The sequence below is a fragment of the Salvelinus alpinus genome, chromosome 6 (genome assembly GCF_045679555.1).
Source record: "Salvelinus alpinus chromosome 6, SLU_Salpinus.1, whole genome shotgun sequence".
Lineage (NCBI taxonomy): Eukaryota > Metazoa > Chordata > Actinopteri > Salmoniformes > Salmonidae > Salvelinus > Salvelinus alpinus.
In genome coordinates, this window is record NC_092091.1 from 21,809,871 (window position 1) to 21,828,886 (window position 19,016).

Genomic DNA, 19,016 nt, shown 5'->3' on the forward strand with positions numbered 1-19,016 from the left:
CCTCGTTGTCAGACTCCACCAGAACCTGGTCGTACTCGCTGAGGGCAACCAGGAACATGATGGACGTGACGTTCTCAAAGCAGTGGATCCACTTCCTCCTCTCTGACCTCTGACCCCCTACATCCACCATCCTGATTGGACAGGACCAGTATGGAGAGATGAATATAGGAGAGCAGTTTTCAAAATTAGGCTAAATTCAGACATTGATGGCAATTTAAAAAGGGGTTTTATTGTGGTAACTAGGGTATCCAACTAAATCATTTGGTGAAACTTAAACATTTGAGGTTAGTCCCGTTTCAGGATTACCTTTTAGGATTCATAATGCCCAAAATCTAGCAATGAATACGGCTAACTGTCAAACAAAGCAAAAATATAATGGATATCAAGGAATTAAAATGATTGTTACATTGGGAAATTACTGCAGTTTAGTTACAATTGAGAACAACACTTAATGCAATAAGATGTATACCTTTCTGACCTGCTTTTAAAATACATCAGTGCAAAGAAGCACTCAAACACACTTGATTGTGTTCACCATCATATACAACTATTTGGAAAACATGATTATGTGGACATTATGTTCCTTTCTGGTCAGGATTGTCAGTTAGGCAGTTATATGTTAACGTATGAGAATTAAACATTGCATACTGTACATGCGACATGTATTATCCTATCAATAACTTAAATTGATAACAATTAAGTTTGATAACTTATTATGCACTAATGCAACATACAGTAAATCAAAGAAGGTGCAAGGACAGGTTAAACGACCCAAGTTGAACCAAAAAGAAAAGAGAAAAGGTGTGCACTGTGCAGAGCCACATCCCAGCCCATTCCCAGCCAAGTGGATGCAGGTGTGCCAGAGAGCTCAGATCGGGACGGCATTACCCTGCTTGGAAGCAGCATCTAAGTCAGCCAGTGACTTCAGATTCAGAGCACAAGCCCAGCAGCAGTGTGGGGAGGTAGGCCAGTGCAAAAAGGAGAGAGGAAAGGGGGATTAGAGGGGGAGAAGGGGAAGATACACAGGGGGAAGGAAAGAATACAGGGAGAGGGGAAGAATGGGAGAGCAGAGGGCAGCTCCATCACAGATCAAGCAGGGGTACCGAGTGGAGGCAAGGATTTAGGAATACCGCTACATTTGTTTTCCAAACATTATTTTCATGGATTTCATAGAATTTTGCATTCATAGATGATGGATCAGATTAGCCATCATGCAACTCAGAAATTCTCCTATTTTCCAACAGTGGTTTAGTTGATGGGAGAGATCTATTAGTCTATATCCATGTTATCAAAGGAGGATCAGGGTTTCTTTCCTAGCCTAGTGAGCAGCAGCTACCTCTGTCCGTCCCTGGCTGGCTCTTCCGCAAAGTGAGAAGGGGGGGGCGTTGATAAATGGGGTCCTCTAGGACGCCTGCCTAAAATAAAAGCTCCTTCGCATCAGCCGACCTCTTTTCCTGTAGCAGTGATGGGTGACCTACTTAGAAGGATAGGCTCTCCTATGGAGGATGAGCCCAGAGAAATCATGACATTCTCAACCACTTCAAAAAGGCAATTAAGAGAGGGAAGCGCCACGGCCGAACGCAGCAGACATGCATGTTTACTTTGTCCTCATGAAAGCCTGCCTTGTGCAGCTGCTGTGAGTACAACCCGGGCTGGGCTGCACCAGACCCCATCACTCTAACACACATTGGGTTGGGGTGGAGAGGGGGGCTCCTTGCATCACAAGTCTCTCCCTATCTGACTAGCCAAATATTCTCATTGGATTTAAATGCGGATCGTCTGGATTTGCTTCAATCCTGAGGAATATCTCTGTAATATATTATTATATAGGCTACATGTCCTTAAACACTGCTGTAGTGATTCACAGCCTATCCATCCAGTAGCAGTAGAGTGAAGTGATGGAGGGATCCTCGAGTCCAACCTCATTGTGAGCCTGGGAGTTATTTCTAGCGTTGCTGTGCGTAGGAGGGGCTGACATGCTGGCTTCCTATCGATTTGCACTCTTTTGTAATCGCTCTTGTTCGCTGGTTTCATATCCTCATGATTATCCTCTTGGAGGAGGAGGGGGCTGTTCTACACCTTGGTGCCCAGTGATCAGTCTCTTCCGCCTGGCCACTTCCAGGAGGCCTCCCCCTCCCTCAGCTCGACTGGCTTGGCCCAGACGACACTAACAGGCAGCATGCCTGGTTACATCATAATGACACCAGACTGGTTACAGTCCTGGAGTACACGGTTTCTCAACATCCCTGTTATGATGACTAAATCTTCAGATGACTAGCTGATATTTAGCTCATCATTCTACTCCATCCAGTATTGTACCATGCAAAGCAAGGATTCTGAAGTGTTGTTTAGTGTTCATCTCGTGGATTACATAGAGAAAATTAAGACTTGATGGGCCTGAGACAATTATGATGGGTGAGTAAAAACTGGAGATCAAACAACAATGAGGAATAAAATTAAGCAGCAGGTGTTCTATCAGTGATATTCATTGCTCATGTTGATCTTGTGAGGGAGAAAATGATCAATGTTCTCTGATGGTATCACACAACGCACAGTCAACATGAATATTGAAACAATTATTTATTTCAGAGGAAATACAAAACCCTGGGAAGGGAGCAAGTGTGAATGTCTTTCTACCTGAAAATGATGCTTTGCAAGTCGAAAGGGTATTCAATGATCCCTGTGGTGGGGATGCGAACCCTAAGCACATCTTGTTGGGTTGGTAGAAAGTTGGGTTCAGCAATACGATCCAGATCGCTTAGATAGCTAGAGACCGGGAGAGAGAGAGACAGGAACGACAAAGAGAGACAGAGATAGAGAGTGAAGTATGACAGCAGATACCCCCCTCCAAAGCAAGGGGACCAGTCAGTCCCAAACAGGAGAACCCATTCCTGAGAGCTCTGGGGGGTGACCCTTCACCTGCCACCTCTACAACCTACTAAACCCCCCAATCATCTCCGAGAAAGTGAGTACAGTACCTGATCGCAGCTCTCAGAGACTCTGTAAAACCCTGCATTTGTTTTGCTTTTCCCAAAACTTTTCCCATAAAACCTTTATTATATTGGGTTCAAATTGAGGCAGTCCGCAAGTTCAATAAGATCTGGACTAAATACCCTTTTTCGGTTATAGTTAGGAGTAGTGATTTGGCCTCAGACAGACTCAGAGCTGCTGATAGGAAGGAGTCTCAGAGAGCACGCTACCAGGACCCAGGGCTGTGCGGCCAGCAGCAGTAGGGGGGAGGTGGAGCCAGAATAGTGGCGCAGGTATAGGCAGCACTTCACACCAGTACCTGAAGATTACATTCTCCAGGTCAAAAGGGTACTCAATGATGCCAGTAGTGGGCACTCGAACCCGCAGCACATCCTGCTGAGTGGGCACGTACCCCTTGGTCGCTATTCGCTCTAAATCTCTAAGGTAACTGTGGAATGAAGGGGGACACATGACACGTGTGCCCGACGCTGCACAATCACCTGCACACATGCATACAGACAAAAACCAGCCACACACCCTCTCTCTTTCTCATGGAAACAGAAATACATACAGATAATCACATACATTGCACCCCTTGACTTTTTCCACATTTTGTTGTGTAACAGCCTGATTTTGGAAATTGATTTAATTAAGATGTGTAGTCACTGGCCTACACACACACACAGTACCCCATAATGTCAAAGTGGAATTATGTTTTTAAATTTTTACAAATGAATTAAAAATGAAAAGTCAAGTCTTCAGTTCCTTATGGCAAGCCTAAATAAGTTCAGCAGTAGAAAGTTGCTTAATTAACAAGTAAAATAATACGTTTCAGGAACTCGCTCTGTGTGCAATAATAGTGTTTAACATCATTATTTTAATGACTACCTCATCTCTGTACCCCACACATACAGATAATTGTAAAGTCCCTCAGTTGAGCAGTAATTTCAAACAGATTCAACCACAAAGACCAGGGAGGTTTTCGAATGCCTCACAAAGGGCACTTATTGGTTAAAAAAAAACTAAACAGACATTGAATATCCCTTTGAGCATGGTGAAGTTATTAATTACACTTTGGAGAGTGTATCAATAGACCCAGTCACTACAAGGATACAGACGTCCTTCCTAACTCAGTTGCCGGAGAGGAAGGAAACTGTTCAGAGATTGCACCACGAGGCCAATAGTGACTTTAAAACAGACAGAGTTTAATGGCTGTGATAGGAGAAAACTGAGGATTGATCAACATTGTGGTTATTCCACAATACTAACCTAAAATGTCAGAGTGAAAAGAAGGAAGCCTGTATAGAATACAAATATTCCAAAACACGCATCCTGTTTGCAACAAGCCACTAAAGTAATACTGCAAAAAATGTGGCAAAGCAATTAAGTTTTTGTCCTGAATACAAAGTGTTATGTTTGGGGAAAATCCAATACAACACATTACCGAGTACCACTCTTCATATTTTCAAGCATAGTGGTGGCTGCATCATGTTATGGGTATGCTTGTAATTGAGGAGTTACAGGATTTTAAAAAATTAACTGAATGGAGCTAAGTACAGGCAAAATCCTAGAAGAAAACCTGGTTCAGTCTGCTTTCCACCAGATACTGGAAGATGAATTTACCTTTCAGCAGGACTATAACCTAAAACATAAGGCTAAATCTACACTGGAGTTGCTTACCAAGAAGACATTGAATGTTCTTGAGTGGCCTAGTTACAGTTCTGACTTAAAATAGGCATGAAAATCTGTGGCAAGACTTGAAAATGGCTGTCTAGCCATGATCAACAACCAACTTGACAGAAGAATTTAAAAAAAATTGGTGCAAATATTGTACAATCCAGGTGTTCTTAAGAGGCTTACCCAGAAAGACTCACTGCTGCCAAAGGTCATTCTAACAGGTATTGACTCAGGGGTGTGAATACTTATGTAAATTCGATATTTCCGTACTTAAATGTTCAATACATTTGCTAACCTTTCTAAAAGCATGTTTTCACTTTGTCATTATGGGGTATTGTGTGGTGAAAAAAAATTATTGAATCCATTTGGAATTCAAACTGATAAAATGTGGAATAAGTCAAGGGGTATGAATACTTTCTGAAGGCACTGTACATTAATATATTACAGCTGTATCCTGTTACTCCTCACAAACTAACGGTAGGCAGTATCTGTTTGTAACAATTATCACTAACCCTGTTAGGGGGGCTGAATCACAATAGCGCAAGTCTTTAGGGCCAAGTATCATAACATCCTAAAATGGTCCATGTGGACATTTGGGTTCATTTTTACAGTCTTGATAACCTTATCAGTCATAAAAATACAGAGTAGTCTAATCACTACATTGATTCTGAGTCATATTACAACAAAGTGTTTTGTCCCTGGAAAGCTATAAGCACTAGTCATGGTGACAAAGTGCTTACTCTGCATTTTAGGGTTGAACAAATTCAGACCTATAATTCTACATAACAAACATGAAATTCAGGTCTCGTTAGGTTAGTTCAAATAGAACTAAGGTGGAGCAGGATGAGAAACGTTGCCTTCTGTTCTTCCTCTTTCCATCAGTTTTTTTCCTCTTTCTTTTGGTCTCTAAATCCCTTTCACTTTCTCCTACGAAACACTATTTAATAGAGTCAGGGAGAGATGATATTCACTATTATGGTAACTCATTCTCTTCAATTTAAAAATCTCAATCTCTCTCATTCTAACGCTTCTCAATCTCTAACCACTGTAGCTATTGTGTGTGTATGCCAGAAATAGACTTACTATTTGGTTGAGTCCGAGAGCTGATATTCGCGTCTGCGGTCGTAGGCCTCCTGGATGCCAGGGTCTGTCCAAAGCATCTTTATTGCACTGATGTAGGGCTGTTCGAAGGAACACACCTTCTCCACGTCCACTTCTCGCACGAGCAGCGCATTGGACTGGGGGGGAGGAAGAGGACACCAGATATGGGAAACAGTTTGAAAAGAGTAAAAGGTTGGACAGCGTCACTCACATTCACTGTACCAGTGCTCCAGGATTATTTACACATTTCTGCATTCTGATCAAAGTTAAATCAGAACATGTTAGGTCATTTGTACAGATTATTATCGATAGATTTAGGCCTAAAGACAGACTGTCTTGCCATTGATACATCCAGGCCTCTCCTCGGCAGTGACTTAGTGTCTGTACCTGGACAGAGCAGATTGGAGTAGCTGTAGCAGTCCATTACGTTTTATGGCATGGTTTACAGCTACTTTTATGGTCTATTTGAATACGGTTTGCATTTGATGGTGCGGACATATAAAGCTGTGGCTGGACAATTCGATGCGGAGATTGCCAGCCAACAGTTGCCAGTGAGCGGTCCTATGAGTGGATGAGAATTCAGACAATGCCAGAAGGGAATTAGTCCGTAGCTGATTTTATAGTAGTATTCCCCACCTAGGCTATACTATGACTAGGCTATAGAAGTCCTGATGGGTGCGCACCTCCGGTTCACCAGTCCTAATTCAAATACATCAATTTCACTTGCTATGGATATCTGCATGCAATGCCAAGTTACATGCATACAGTTGAAGTCGGAAGTTTACATACACTTAGGTTGGAGTCATTAAAACTCGTTTTTCAACCACTCCAAAAATTTCTTGTTAACAAACTATAGTTTTGGCAAGTCAGTTAGGACATCTACTTTGTGCATGACACAAGTAATATTTCCAACAATTGTTTACAGACAGCTTATTTCACAGTATCACAATTCTAGTGGCAGAAGTTTACATACACTAAGTTGACTGTGCCTTTAAACAGCTTGGAAAATTCCAGAAAATGATGTTATAGCTTTAGAAGCTTCTGATAGGCTAATTGACATCATTTGAGTCAATTGGAGGTGTACCTGTGGATGCATTTCAAGGCCTACCTTCAAACTCAGCGCGTCTTTGCTTGACATCATGGGAAAATCAAAAGAAATCATCAAAGACTGGCCGCTAACCATTTGCTGCTCCCATTAGTGATCCCTAATGTAGCCTATAGATATATAATGAAATACATTGACCAATATGGTCATTGTCCAATGAGTGGACCCCAATCCCCATCCCCTCTCCCTAACCCCAAGTCAGACTCACCTTGTTCTGTTCATACTTGTACTGGATCTTGAGGGTCTCGGAGGCCCGGATCATGGACTGCATGGAGGTGAAGATGTTCTGGTACACCAGCTTGGTGAAGCCTCTTTTGTCCTCGTCAGTGTAGCCCGTCCCATGGATGATGCGCATCTGTTTGATGAATGTGCTCTTGCCACTCTCGCCAGTGCCTGAGTAGACAGACAGGACAATGGAAAGATTAGACCAGGGGCTCCCAAATGGATTCAGTTTGAGAGTGCAGTCCACTATGCAAGACACTGCGGTACTCTTTTATTCACAGAGAAATATGTTGTATCCCTCACAGCGCAGATACAGGCTCCCTATGTTTAAGATCGAATCCATAGCCGGGAAACTGCCATGTCCATTTGCAAAATTACAACGAGGAAGTTACTTGAAATAACAAACACGTTTTCTCCACCCGGACATCATTGCACATGCAGTTGAACAGCAGGGTATGTACGATTATTATTATTTATTTTTTTACCAAGAATGATGGATGCTCCAGTACTCCTTTTATAAACCAAAAAAAAAGATTAAGAAAGGCTCCTAGGCAAGTGGCAGTTTCACCTAATGTGGATTCCTGCTTTAGGGCGAAAATATTTTTATCTCAGATTAAAGTAAAATTAGCAGAGCTCACTCTGGAAATGTGATATACCTGTAGAGTTTGTTTCAAACAATACAGTAGGTCTTAAAATAAACTAAATAGAAAAGGTACACTAGATGTTTAATGTTTAGTACATTTATTTGATATATTTTCTTTATCTAGACATATTCCATATGTAAACATTATAAGAGTATAAGGACACCAATATATTTTCTGTATCATGTACGGTTCACAGATCATAGGGTCTTTCAGGAGGCATGTATAGGTCTAAAAAGTGGGCACTTTAAAATGGCCACTTTCATCAAGATTTTCCCAAAAATTGTTTGTGATACAAATGTAAAAAGCATGTCAAATAAGCTTCATCCCTATTCTGACGTTTGTGTGAGAATTGCCAAAACAATGACACAAAAAATATTTTCTAGCTATCCTGTCTACATATTGCTGGACATATTGTATTTTAGTATATTTATTGTAATTTGTACATTAATTTTGCAGCACATAGTAAAAACAATGGCCCCCTGGGGAAAATAAAGACTTTACATAGACAATTAGTGGGCACACTAACACAGACACACACTCACAGGTGAAACTTGCCCTGGCAACCCAGTTTCCTTTCTACCAAGAGACCTAAAGCTTAGCACATAATGCTACAAGTGTAAAACGCTGCAGGTGCATAATGCTACAAGTGCATGGGGTGGTTGAAGAGATTTGTGCAGAGAAACAGCCTCAGGTGGCCGATAGTGTGTGCAGACATTCCCGATGCCCACACATACTACTACTACAGACCTGAGACTAAATGAATCAGGCACCATAGAATAGCAGAGCTCATCCTGGAGAGTGAAGGAAGTTGTGAAAGACTGTCCCAGTGCAGGTCCCAAACCTTGTGCATCTTTATATAGACATTTCTAACGGTTGTGTCCAACAATGGTAAATTTGAGAATGTTGAGTCTACACATAAAATAGCAGGTGTAAAGAACATTTAAGTATTAGAGCACTACCCCGCCCGCTCTCTTTCCAAGATAATTCGTAAAAATCCAAATAACTTCACAGATCTTTATTGTAAAGGGTATAAACACTGTTTCCCATGCTTGTCCAATGAACCATAAACAATTAATGAACATGCACCTATGGAACGGTCCTTAAGACACTAACAGCTTACAGACGGTAGGCAATTAAGGTCACAGTTATGAAAACTTAGGACACGAAAGAGGCCTTTCTACTGACTCAGAAAAACACCAAAATAAAGATGCCCAGGCTCCCTGCTCATCTGCGTGAACGTGCCTTAGGCATGCTGCAAGGAGGCATGAGGACTGCAGATGCAATGCCCGTACCGTGAGACGCCTAAGACAGCGCTACAGGGAGACAGGACGGACAGCTGATCGTCCTCACAGTGGTAGACCACATGTAACAACACCTGCACAGGATTGGTACATCCGAACATCACACCTGCGGAACAGGTACAGGATGGCAACAACTGAGTTACACCAGGAACGCACAATCCCTCCATCAGTGCTCAGACTGTCCACAATAGGCTGAGAGCGGCTGGACTGAGGGCTTGTAGGCCTGTTGTAAGGCAGGTCCTGACCAGACATCACCGGCAACAACGTCGCCTATGGGCACAAACCCACCGTCGCTGGACCAGACAGGACTGTCAAAAAATGCTCTTCACTGACGAGTCACGGTTTTGTCTCACCAGGGGTGATGGTCGGATTCGCGTTTATCGTCGAAGGAATGAGCATTACACTGAGGCCTGTACTCTGGAGTGGGATCGATTTGGAAGTGGAAGGTCCGTCATGGTCTGGGGCGGTGTCACAGCATCATCGGACTGAGCTTGTTGTCATTGCAGGCAATCTCAACACTGTTCGTTACAGGGAAGACATCGTCCTCCCTCATGTGGTACCCTTCCTGCAGGCTCAACCTGACATGACCCTCTGGCATGACAATTATACACTGCTCGTTCTGTGCGTGATTTCCTGCAAGACAGGAATGTCAGTGTTCTGCCATGGCCAACGAAGAGCCTGGACCTCAATCCCATTGAGCACGTCTAGGACCTGTTCGATTGGAGGGTGAGGGCTAGGGCCATTCCCCCCAGAAATGTCCGGGAACTTGCAGGTGCCTTGGTGGGAGAGTGGGGTAACATCTCACAGCAAGAACTGGCAAATCTGGTGCAATCCATGAGGATGAGATGCACTGCAGTACTTAATGCAGCTGGTGGCCTCAACAGATACTGCCTTACTTTTGAGCCCACCTTTGTTCAGGGACACATTATTCAATTTCTGTTAGTCACATGTCTGTGGAACTTGTTCAGTTTATGTCTCAGTTGTTGAATCTTATGTTCATACAAATATTTACCTTTGCATTGACTTGATCAGGCTGTTGATTGTGGCCTGTGGAATGTTGTCCCACTCCTCTTCAGTGGTTGTGCGAAGTTGCTATATATTGGCGGGAACTGGAACACGTCAATCCAGAGCATCCCAAACTTGCTCAATGGGTGACATGTCTGTTGAGTATGCAGGCCAGGAAAGAACTGGGACATTTTTCAGCTTCCAGGAATTGTGAACAGATCCTTACGGCATGTGGCCGTGCATTATCATGCTAAAACATGAGGTGATGGTGTTGGAAGAATTGCATGACAATGGGTCCCAGGATCTCGTCACGATATCTCTGCATTCAAATTTCCATCGATAAAATGCAATTGTGTTCCTTGTCCGTAGCTTATGCATGCCCATACCATAACCCCGCCACCATGGGGCACTCTGTTCACAACGTTGACATCACCAAACCGCTCATCCACATGACACCATACACGCCGTCTGCCATCTGCCCCGAACAGTTGAAACCCAGATTAATCTGTGAAGAGCACACTTCTCCAGCATGCCAGTGGACATCGAATGTGAGCATTTGCCCACCGAAGTCGGTTACGATGCCAAACTGCAGTCAAGTCAAAACCCTGGTGAGGATGACAACCATGCAGATGAGCTTCCTTGAGACGGTTTCTGACAGTTTGTGCAGAAATTCTTCGGCTGTGCATACTCCGTTTCATCAGCTGTCCAGATTGCTGGTCTCAGATGATCCCACACCTGACCAGCTATCCCAGATGACAGTGTGATTATGCTCTCCTTGGTCAGTGTGATTAAGACCTTTAAAGAGCTTAACATTCACAAGGACAGATGGATTACCAGGAGACATACTCGGCACATGCGCTGACCAGCTGGCAAGTATCTTCACTGACATTTTCAACCTCTCCCTGACCCAGTCTGTAATACCTACATGTTTAAAGCAGAGAACCATATTTCCTGTGCCCAAGAACACTAAGGTAGCCTGTCTAAATGACTATCGCCCCATAGCACTCACATCTCTAACCATGAAATCCTCTGAAAGGCTGGTCATGACTCACATCAACATCATCCCAGAAACCCCGGACCCACTCCAATTCGCATACCGCCCAAACAGATCCACAGGTGACGCAATCTCTATTGCACTCCACACTGCCCTTTTCCACTTGGACAAAAGGAACACCTACGTGAGAATGCTGTTCATTGACTACAGATCTGCATTCAACACCAGAGTGCCCTCCAAGCTCATCACTAAGATAAGGACTCTGGGACTAAACACCTCCCTCTGCAACTGGATCTCCTGACGGGACGCAGGTGAGGGTAGCAACAACAGGGTAGGCAACAACACATTCGCCACGCTGACCCTCAACAAGGGTGCCCTGAAGCAGCTTAGTCCGCTCCTGTACTGTTCACCTACGACTGCGTGGCTGCGAACGACTCCAACACCATGATTACATTTGCTGAAAAATTTGGCATGGGCTCTCAGATCCTCAAAAAGTTCTACAGCTGCACCATTGAGAGCATCTTGACTGGCTCCATCACTGCTTGGTATGACCGCAAGGCGCTACAGAGGGTAGTGCGGACAGTTCAGTACATCACTCAAAGACTTCAGCCACCCAAGTCATAGACTGTTCTCTCTGCTACCGCCATGGCAAGCGGTACCGATGCACCTAGTCAGGAACCAAAAGGACCCTGAACGGTTTCTACCCCCAAGCTATAAGACTGCTAAATCGTTAATTAAATAGTTAACCAAATTGCTACCCGGACTATCTGCAGTGATTTTTGCAATAACTTTTGACTCATCACACATGTTGCTGCTACTGTTTACTATTGGCCACGTGCTGCCATCCTGTAAGAAGGTAACAGATTATTTTATTAGTGGTTAAAATGGATTTTCATTGTGTTCCATGGTGTTTATTGCCCCCTATTGGAGCTTTCTGGTATTTAGAAAGACTGTACGAAAACAACTAGAAGAGAATTCGTTCTGCACGCATAGAAGCAGCTAAAAACAACAACAGGTCTTTCAGTGCAGTTATTTCTTGTCACGCTTCAGCCTCTGAAAATATATATTTGTTTGTAAGTTCGATTCAAGCATATTGCTAGTGATGATAATCTTGTTATTGATAGAATTGCTTACTTATCAATGTTAGTTGGTTGCATTTACTCACACAAATTGCCTTGCCTTTCATGTATGCCGTCAGCTGTATTACTTTGCTCGTGCGTCATGTAAACGAATTGTAAAACATACAATACTGAAGTTTTGTAACTGTTTCTAGTGTAATATGCTTTGTTATTGTACAGAGGTGGTTGCACATTAGAGTAATTAAAAGAGTTAGCCAATTACCAATTGAGTAAAAATTAGTTATATGGTTTGGCATCGTGCCAGATACATGGTACATTAGCACGTGCTTTATATTTATGCAACTTCAACTTGAAATATATAATGTACAGCTACAGTATGTCGATGTGAATTGAATAATAAAGTATATTCTTTTCTGTATTTTGCGGTTTCACAACAAACGTTTTCAATATATTAATTCAATAAAAGTCACGCCATGGGAGTTTTATTGAAGACTTAGTTGTTAGCTATCTGTCTAGTTTTGCATGGGAACGCAATTCAAGTGCAGAATAGGCCTCTATTCCTAGTTACAAGTGCCTTCGGAAAGAATTCAGACCCCTTAACTTTTTACACATTGTTACGTTACAGCATTATTCTAAAACTGATTCAATTGTTTTTTCCCCTCATCTACACACAATAACCCATAATGACAAAGCAAAAATAGGTTAATCACATTTACATAAGTATTCAGACCCTTTACTCAGTACTGTGTTGAAGCACCTTTGGCAGCAATTACAGCATCGAGTCTTCTTGGGTATGATGCTACAAGCTTGGCACACCTGTATTTGGGGAGTTTCTCCCATTATTCTGTGCAGACCCTCTCAAGCTCTGTCTGTTTGGATGGGGAGTGTTACTACACAGCTATTTTCAGGTCTCTCCAGAGATGTTCAATCAGGTTCAAGTCCAGGCTCTGGCTGGGCCACTCAAGGACATTCAGAGAGTAGACCCGAAGTCACTCCTGCATTGTCTTGGCTGTGTGTTCAGGGTCGTTGGAAGGTGAACCGTCGCCCCAGTCTGAGGTACTAAGGACTCTGGAGCAGGTTTTCATCAAGTATCTCTCTGTACTTTGCTCTGTTCATCTTTCCCTTGATCCTGACTAGTCTCCCAGTCCCTGCCGCTGAAAAACATTCCACACAGCATGATGCTGCCATCACCATGAATCATGGTAGGGATGGGTGCCAGGTTTCCTCCAGACATGACGCTTGGCATTCAGGCCAAAGAGTTCAATCTTGGTTTTATCAAACCAGATAATCTTGTTCCTCATGGTCTGAGAGTCTTTAGGTGCCTTTTGGCAAACTCCAAGAGCGCTGTCATGTGCCTTTTGCTGGGGAGTGGCTTTCGTATGGCCACTACCATAAAAGGCCTGATTGATGGAGTGCTGCAGAGATGGTTGTCCTTGTGGATGGTTCTCCCATCTCCACAGAGGAACTCTGGAGCTCTGTCAGAGTGACCATCGGGTTCTTGGTCACCTCCCTGACCAAGGCCCTTCTCCCACAATTGCTCAGTTTGGCCTAGGAAGAGTCTTGGTGGTTCTATACTTCTTCCATTTAAGAATGATTGAGGCCACTGTGTTCTTGTGGACCTTCAACGCTGCAGACATTATTTTGGTACCCTTCCACAGATCTGTGCCTCGACAATCCTGTCTCGGAGCTCTATGGACAATTGCTTTGATCTCACGGCTTGGTTTTTGCTCTGACCATGCACTGTCAACTGTGGGACCTTACATAGGACAGGTGTGTGCCTTTCTAAATCATGTCCAATCAATTGAATTTACCACAAGTGGACTCCAAGGTGTAGAAACTCAAGGATGATCAATAGAAACAGGATGCATCTGAGCACAATTTCGAGTCTCATAGCAAGGGGTCTGAATCCTTTTGTAAATAAGGTTTTTTATTTTAATTTTAAATAGATTTGCAAAAAAAAATGTAAAACCTGTTTTCGCTTTGTCCTCATGGGGTAGTGTGTGTAGATGAGGGAAAAACAATTAATACATTTTAGAATAAGGATGTAAACATAAAATGTGGAAAAAGTGGTCTGAAAACTTCCCGAATGCACTGTAAGCTGAAGCATGGGGTTTGTCCATCTGCATTTACCCCATTGGACACATCCTGATTGTGATTATTAGTAATTTTATTCTAAATATATAAAATGTATGACTGTTATTCACTTGAAAAATTAGATTTTTTTGGTTTCTACTACAATGTATGTCATCGCCCTTTTAAGACACCATTGTGCCCTTTGAGCTCTGTTGGGTAGCGAGGGAGTCTTTTCTGTCAGCCGGATCATTTAGCTTTCAAACAGCTCTTCGTTCAGTCTTGTAACTTGAAAAAATGTGAAAATTTAAAGCCTAAAACATTGCCTACCATTATGTCAGATGGTGAAATGTGAGTTAAGACATTTTTACCTGACAAAATTAGATGACTTGCAAAAAAAAAATGTACGCACTGAAAAAATTTGCGTGGAACAGAATGAGGCTCTCACCTCACTATATTGTTCCTGCACTTAGGAATTACCATATTCAGAGAATGTTTTTACAATTTATCTGCAGATAATCGATGTCTGGAGTAAAAAAAGCTATATTAAAAGTATGCAAATCAGGGAGCCAAATGAACAGCTCTTTCACATATGCTATTCGGTTCCCGACATTCCCCAAAAAGAAACTTAACAACATTTTAAAAGCCTTACATTCATGAACGACCCATCACTATTGTTGTGCAGCTGCTTCTAAACCATGCTTGAAACTCCGATAGTAACTGAATTTGCTACCATTTTATTTATTTACTCCTTCAATTGTGCAACGGGGAAAAAACTGGGAGCCCAATTTTTTAACAAAGTCCAAAAGTCTTTAATAGATTTTCCAAAACTGCTTTAAAAAGTTTAATCCCGCAATTGCATACTGAATTGTTGTGCACGGACTGCTTGTCAGAATACATGTTTCCCTCCCTATTGTAACTTGAATACACCGCAAGAAGAATCTCTCACATAGAACAAACAAGCCGACTAGGTAAACTATTTTACTATGGGGTTGTCTGATTTTGTTTTATACATTACATGGCAAAAACAGTACCACTGAAAAGTTGCATCCTGACTGGAGTGATAAAGTATAAGTTTTTAATTACTTTGCCAGCAGCTACAGTAGGCTTCACACCACTGTTTGAGTTGAGGGCCACTGGGTATTATAGAATTCCCTTCAACTGAACATCAGTGTCAGCAACTATCATGCATGTCAGTTCAGTGGACACAGCTTAAAAGATAAATATTTGGGAATATATTTCCATAAAACAGGCATGCTTCAAACCAGACACCCCCATTCCCCCAGAGATTTAGAATCCATATGACGGAAACCGTCGCACCTCTGTCAGGAAAGCCTCCTCAAATGAAAACGTGTGGTGGGCAGGGTCGGCCCTTCACCCACTCCAACAAGCCATCCTCTCCACTCCCAGTACCCAGGCTGTCTCCACCGCTTCAGCAGCTCTTCTCGATCTCTGTTCTCCTCCTTTCTCCCTCTACGTAGTCTCCTCTTCAATACCCATCCTTTCGTCCACTCTATCCCTCCCACTGTCCTTCTGCCTCTTCAGTGTTGAGTGCTACCCGCTCACCCTGTTTGTTCTGCCATCGTTGCACACATGCCAGGCTGGGGAGCAACATGAAATAGCCCATTAACATCTGTTCTCTTTGTCTCCGTAGACTTGGCTGCATGGCGGCTGCTGCTACTCCTTTCAGACCTCAGAAGCCCGAGCAGCAAGACAAGGCAAGCAGTGGGCTTGCAAACCATTACAGACTACAAAGGGAAGCACAGCCGAGAGCTGACCAGTGACACGAGCCTACCAGACGAGCTAAACTACTTCTATGCTCGCTTCGAGGCAAATAACATTGAAACATGCATGAGAGCACCAGCTGTTCCAGAAGACTGTGTGATCACGCTCTGCTCAGCCGTTGTGAGTAAGACCTTTAAACAGGTCAACATTCACAAGGCCTCAGGGCCAGACGGATTACCAGGACGTGTACTGCGAGCATGCGCTGACCAACTGGCAAGTGTCTTCACTGACATTTCAACCTCTCCCTGTCCGAGTCTGTAATACCAACATGTTTTAAGCAGACCACCATAGTGCCTGTGCCCAAGAACACTAAGGTAACCTGCTTAAATGACTATTGACCTGTAGCACTCACAACTGTAGCCATGAAGTGCTTTGAAAGGGTGGTCATGGCTCACATCAACACCATCATCCCAGAAACTGTAGACCCACTCCAATTTGCATAGCGCCCCAACATATCCAAAGATGATGCAATCTCTATTGTCCTCCACACTGCCCTTTCCCACCTGGACAAAAGGAACACCTATGTGAGAATGCTATTCATTGACTACAGCTCAGCGTTCAACACCATAGTGCCCTCAAAGCTCATCAATAAGCTAAGGACCCTGGGACTAAACACCTTTCTCTGCAACTGGATCCTGGACTTCCTGACGGGCCGCCCCCAGGTGATAAGGGTAGGTAACAACACATCCACCACGCTGATCCTCAACACAGGGTCTCCTCAGGGGTGCATGCTCAGTCCCCTCCTGTACTCCCTGTTCACTCATGACTGCACGGCCAGGCACGACTCCAACACCATCATTAAGTTTTCCAATGACAACAGTGGTAGGCCTAATCACCGACAACAATGAGACACCCTCTAGGGAGGTGGTCCGAGAACTGGCAGTGTGGTGTCAGGACAACAACCTCTCCCTCAACGTGATCAAGACAAAGGAGATGATTGTGGACTACAGGAAAAGGGGGACCGAGCACGCTCCCATTCTCATCGATGGGGCTGTAATGGAGCACGTTGAGAACTTCAAGTTCCTTGGTGTCCACATCACCAACAAACTAACATGGTCCAAGCACACCAAGAAAGTCGTGAAGAGGGCACGACAAAACCTATCCCCCCTCAGGAGACTGAAAAGATTTGGCATAGGTCCTCAGATTCTCAAAAGGTTCTTCAGCTGCACCATCGAGAGCATCCTGATTGGTTGCGTCACTGCCTGATTTGGCAACTGCTCGGCCTACAGAGGGTAGTGTGAACGGCCCATGACATCACTGGGGCCAAGCTTCCTGCCATCCAGGACCTCTATACCAGGCGGTGTCAGAGGAAGGCCCTAAAAATTGTCAAAGTCTCAAGTTCTTCAGATAGTAGCTACCGTTTGAAACGAGGTAATTTCATGCACTGAGAAAAAAATACAAAAAACACATAGGCTAACAAAGGATAGGCCTAGTGTTAGGTGGATGGATTGAGGACATAAGCCTTTTTTTTTAGGACATTGTCCATTTTGACAATGTGCCAACCAGGGCCTATTATATTTAATCTGGAATTATTTTTTACGGCCTCTAATAAAGGAATGATCAGTAGGCGTATAATGTGTGTGTGTGTACACTACATGACAAAAAGTATGTAGACACCTGCTCGTCGAACATCTCATTCCAATATCATGGGCATTAATATGGAGTTGGTCCACCCTTTGCTTCTATAACAGCCTCTTCTCTTCTGGAAAGGCTTTCCACTAGATGTTGGAACATTGCTGCAGGAACTTGCAGCATAGTGAGGTCGGGCGATTAGGCCTGGCTCGCAGTCGGCGTTCCAATTCATCTCAAAGGTGTTGGATTGGGTTAGGGCTCTGTGCAGGCAAGTCAAGTTCTTCTACACTGATCTCGACAAACCATTTCTGCATGAACCTCGCTTTGTGCACGGTGGCATTGTCATGCTGAAACAGGAAAGGGCCATCCCCAAACTGTTGCCACAAAGTTGGAAGCACAGAATCGTCTAGAATGTCATTGTATGCTGTTGGGTTAAGATTTCCCTTCACTGGAACTAAGGTGCCCGAACCATGAAAAAAAACAGCCCCAGACTATTATATATCTCCCTCCACCAAACCTTACAGTGGGCACTATGCATTTGGGCAGGTAGCGTTCTCCTGGCATCCGCCAAACCCAGATTCACCCGTTGGACTGCCAGGTGGTGAAGGGTGATTCATCACACCAGAGAACGAGTTTCCACTGCTCCAGAGTCCAATGGCGGCGAGCTTTACACCACTCTAGCTGACTCTTGGCATTGCACATAGTGATCTTAGGCTTGTGTGCGTGCGGCTGTTCAGCCATGGAAACCCATTTCATGAAGCTCCCAAAGAATAGTTCTAACATTGCTTCCAGAGGCAGTTTGGAACTCTGGAGTGAGTGTTTTTACACGCTTGAGCACTCAGCGGTCCTGTTCTGTGAGCTTGTGTGGCCTACCACTTCACGGCTGAGCAGTTGTTGCTCCTAGACTTTTCTACTTCACAATAACAGCACTTACAGTTGACCAGGGCAGACATTTGACGAACTGAGTTGTTGGAAAGGTGGCATCCTATGACGGTGCCACGTTGAAAGTCACAGCTTTTCAGTAAGGCCATTCTACTGGTAATGTTTGTCTATGGAGATTGCATGGCTGTGTGCTCGATTTTATACACCTGTCAGCAACAGATGTGGCTGAAATAGCCGAATGCACTCATTTGAACGCGTGTTACCATATACTTTTGTATATATAGTGTGTGTGTGTTGTAGTGCTGTACGCTTTACTCTCCTCGCTGTGATAAAGCTGCATTGATGTGTCAAAGCCCTGACTGGAGTTTGTCTTCCTCAGAGAGGAGCTCTGCTAGTCAGTTAACTTGTTTTCAGGCTAGACAGTGTTTCCTACAGACGGTCTGACTTCAATGAGAGGGACACAATTAGTCTCACGTGCACTGTCCTTGAAACCGCTCTCTCTCACTGAATCCTACTGAATGAAGAGGAACCTCAGATAGTCAATGGAACCCTGGAGGCAGCCCAGGGAGACGGGGAGGGAAGTGAAGGGACCTAGTAAAAATGTCCAGA

General features: G+C 43.8%; 1 protein-coding gene across 4 annotated transcripts in view; it reads right to left on the minus strand.

Moving 5' to 3' along the window:
- LOC139578379 (guanine nucleotide-binding protein subunit alpha-11-like) overlaps positions 1-19,016 on the minus strand; it is a 59,702-nt gene that overhangs the window by 7,973 nt on the left and 32,713 nt on the right. For 3 of the 4 annotated variants that reach the window (XM_071405872.1, XM_071405873.1, XM_071405874.1), the window contains exons 3-7: positions 7,062-7,246; positions 5,731-5,885; positions 3,290-3,418; positions 2,638-2,766; positions 2-131 (exon numbers count right to left, since the gene is read on the minus strand). In XM_071405872.1, coding sequence (XP_071261973.1) covers positions 2-131; positions 2,638-2,766; positions 3,290-3,418; positions 5,731-5,885; positions 7,062-7,246 — 728 coding nt within the window. The remainder of the gene's footprint in view (position 1; positions 132-2,637; positions 2,767-3,289; positions 3,419-5,730; positions 5,886-7,061; positions 7,247-19,016) is intronic. The other variant, XM_071405875.1, reaches the window with a different exon arrangement.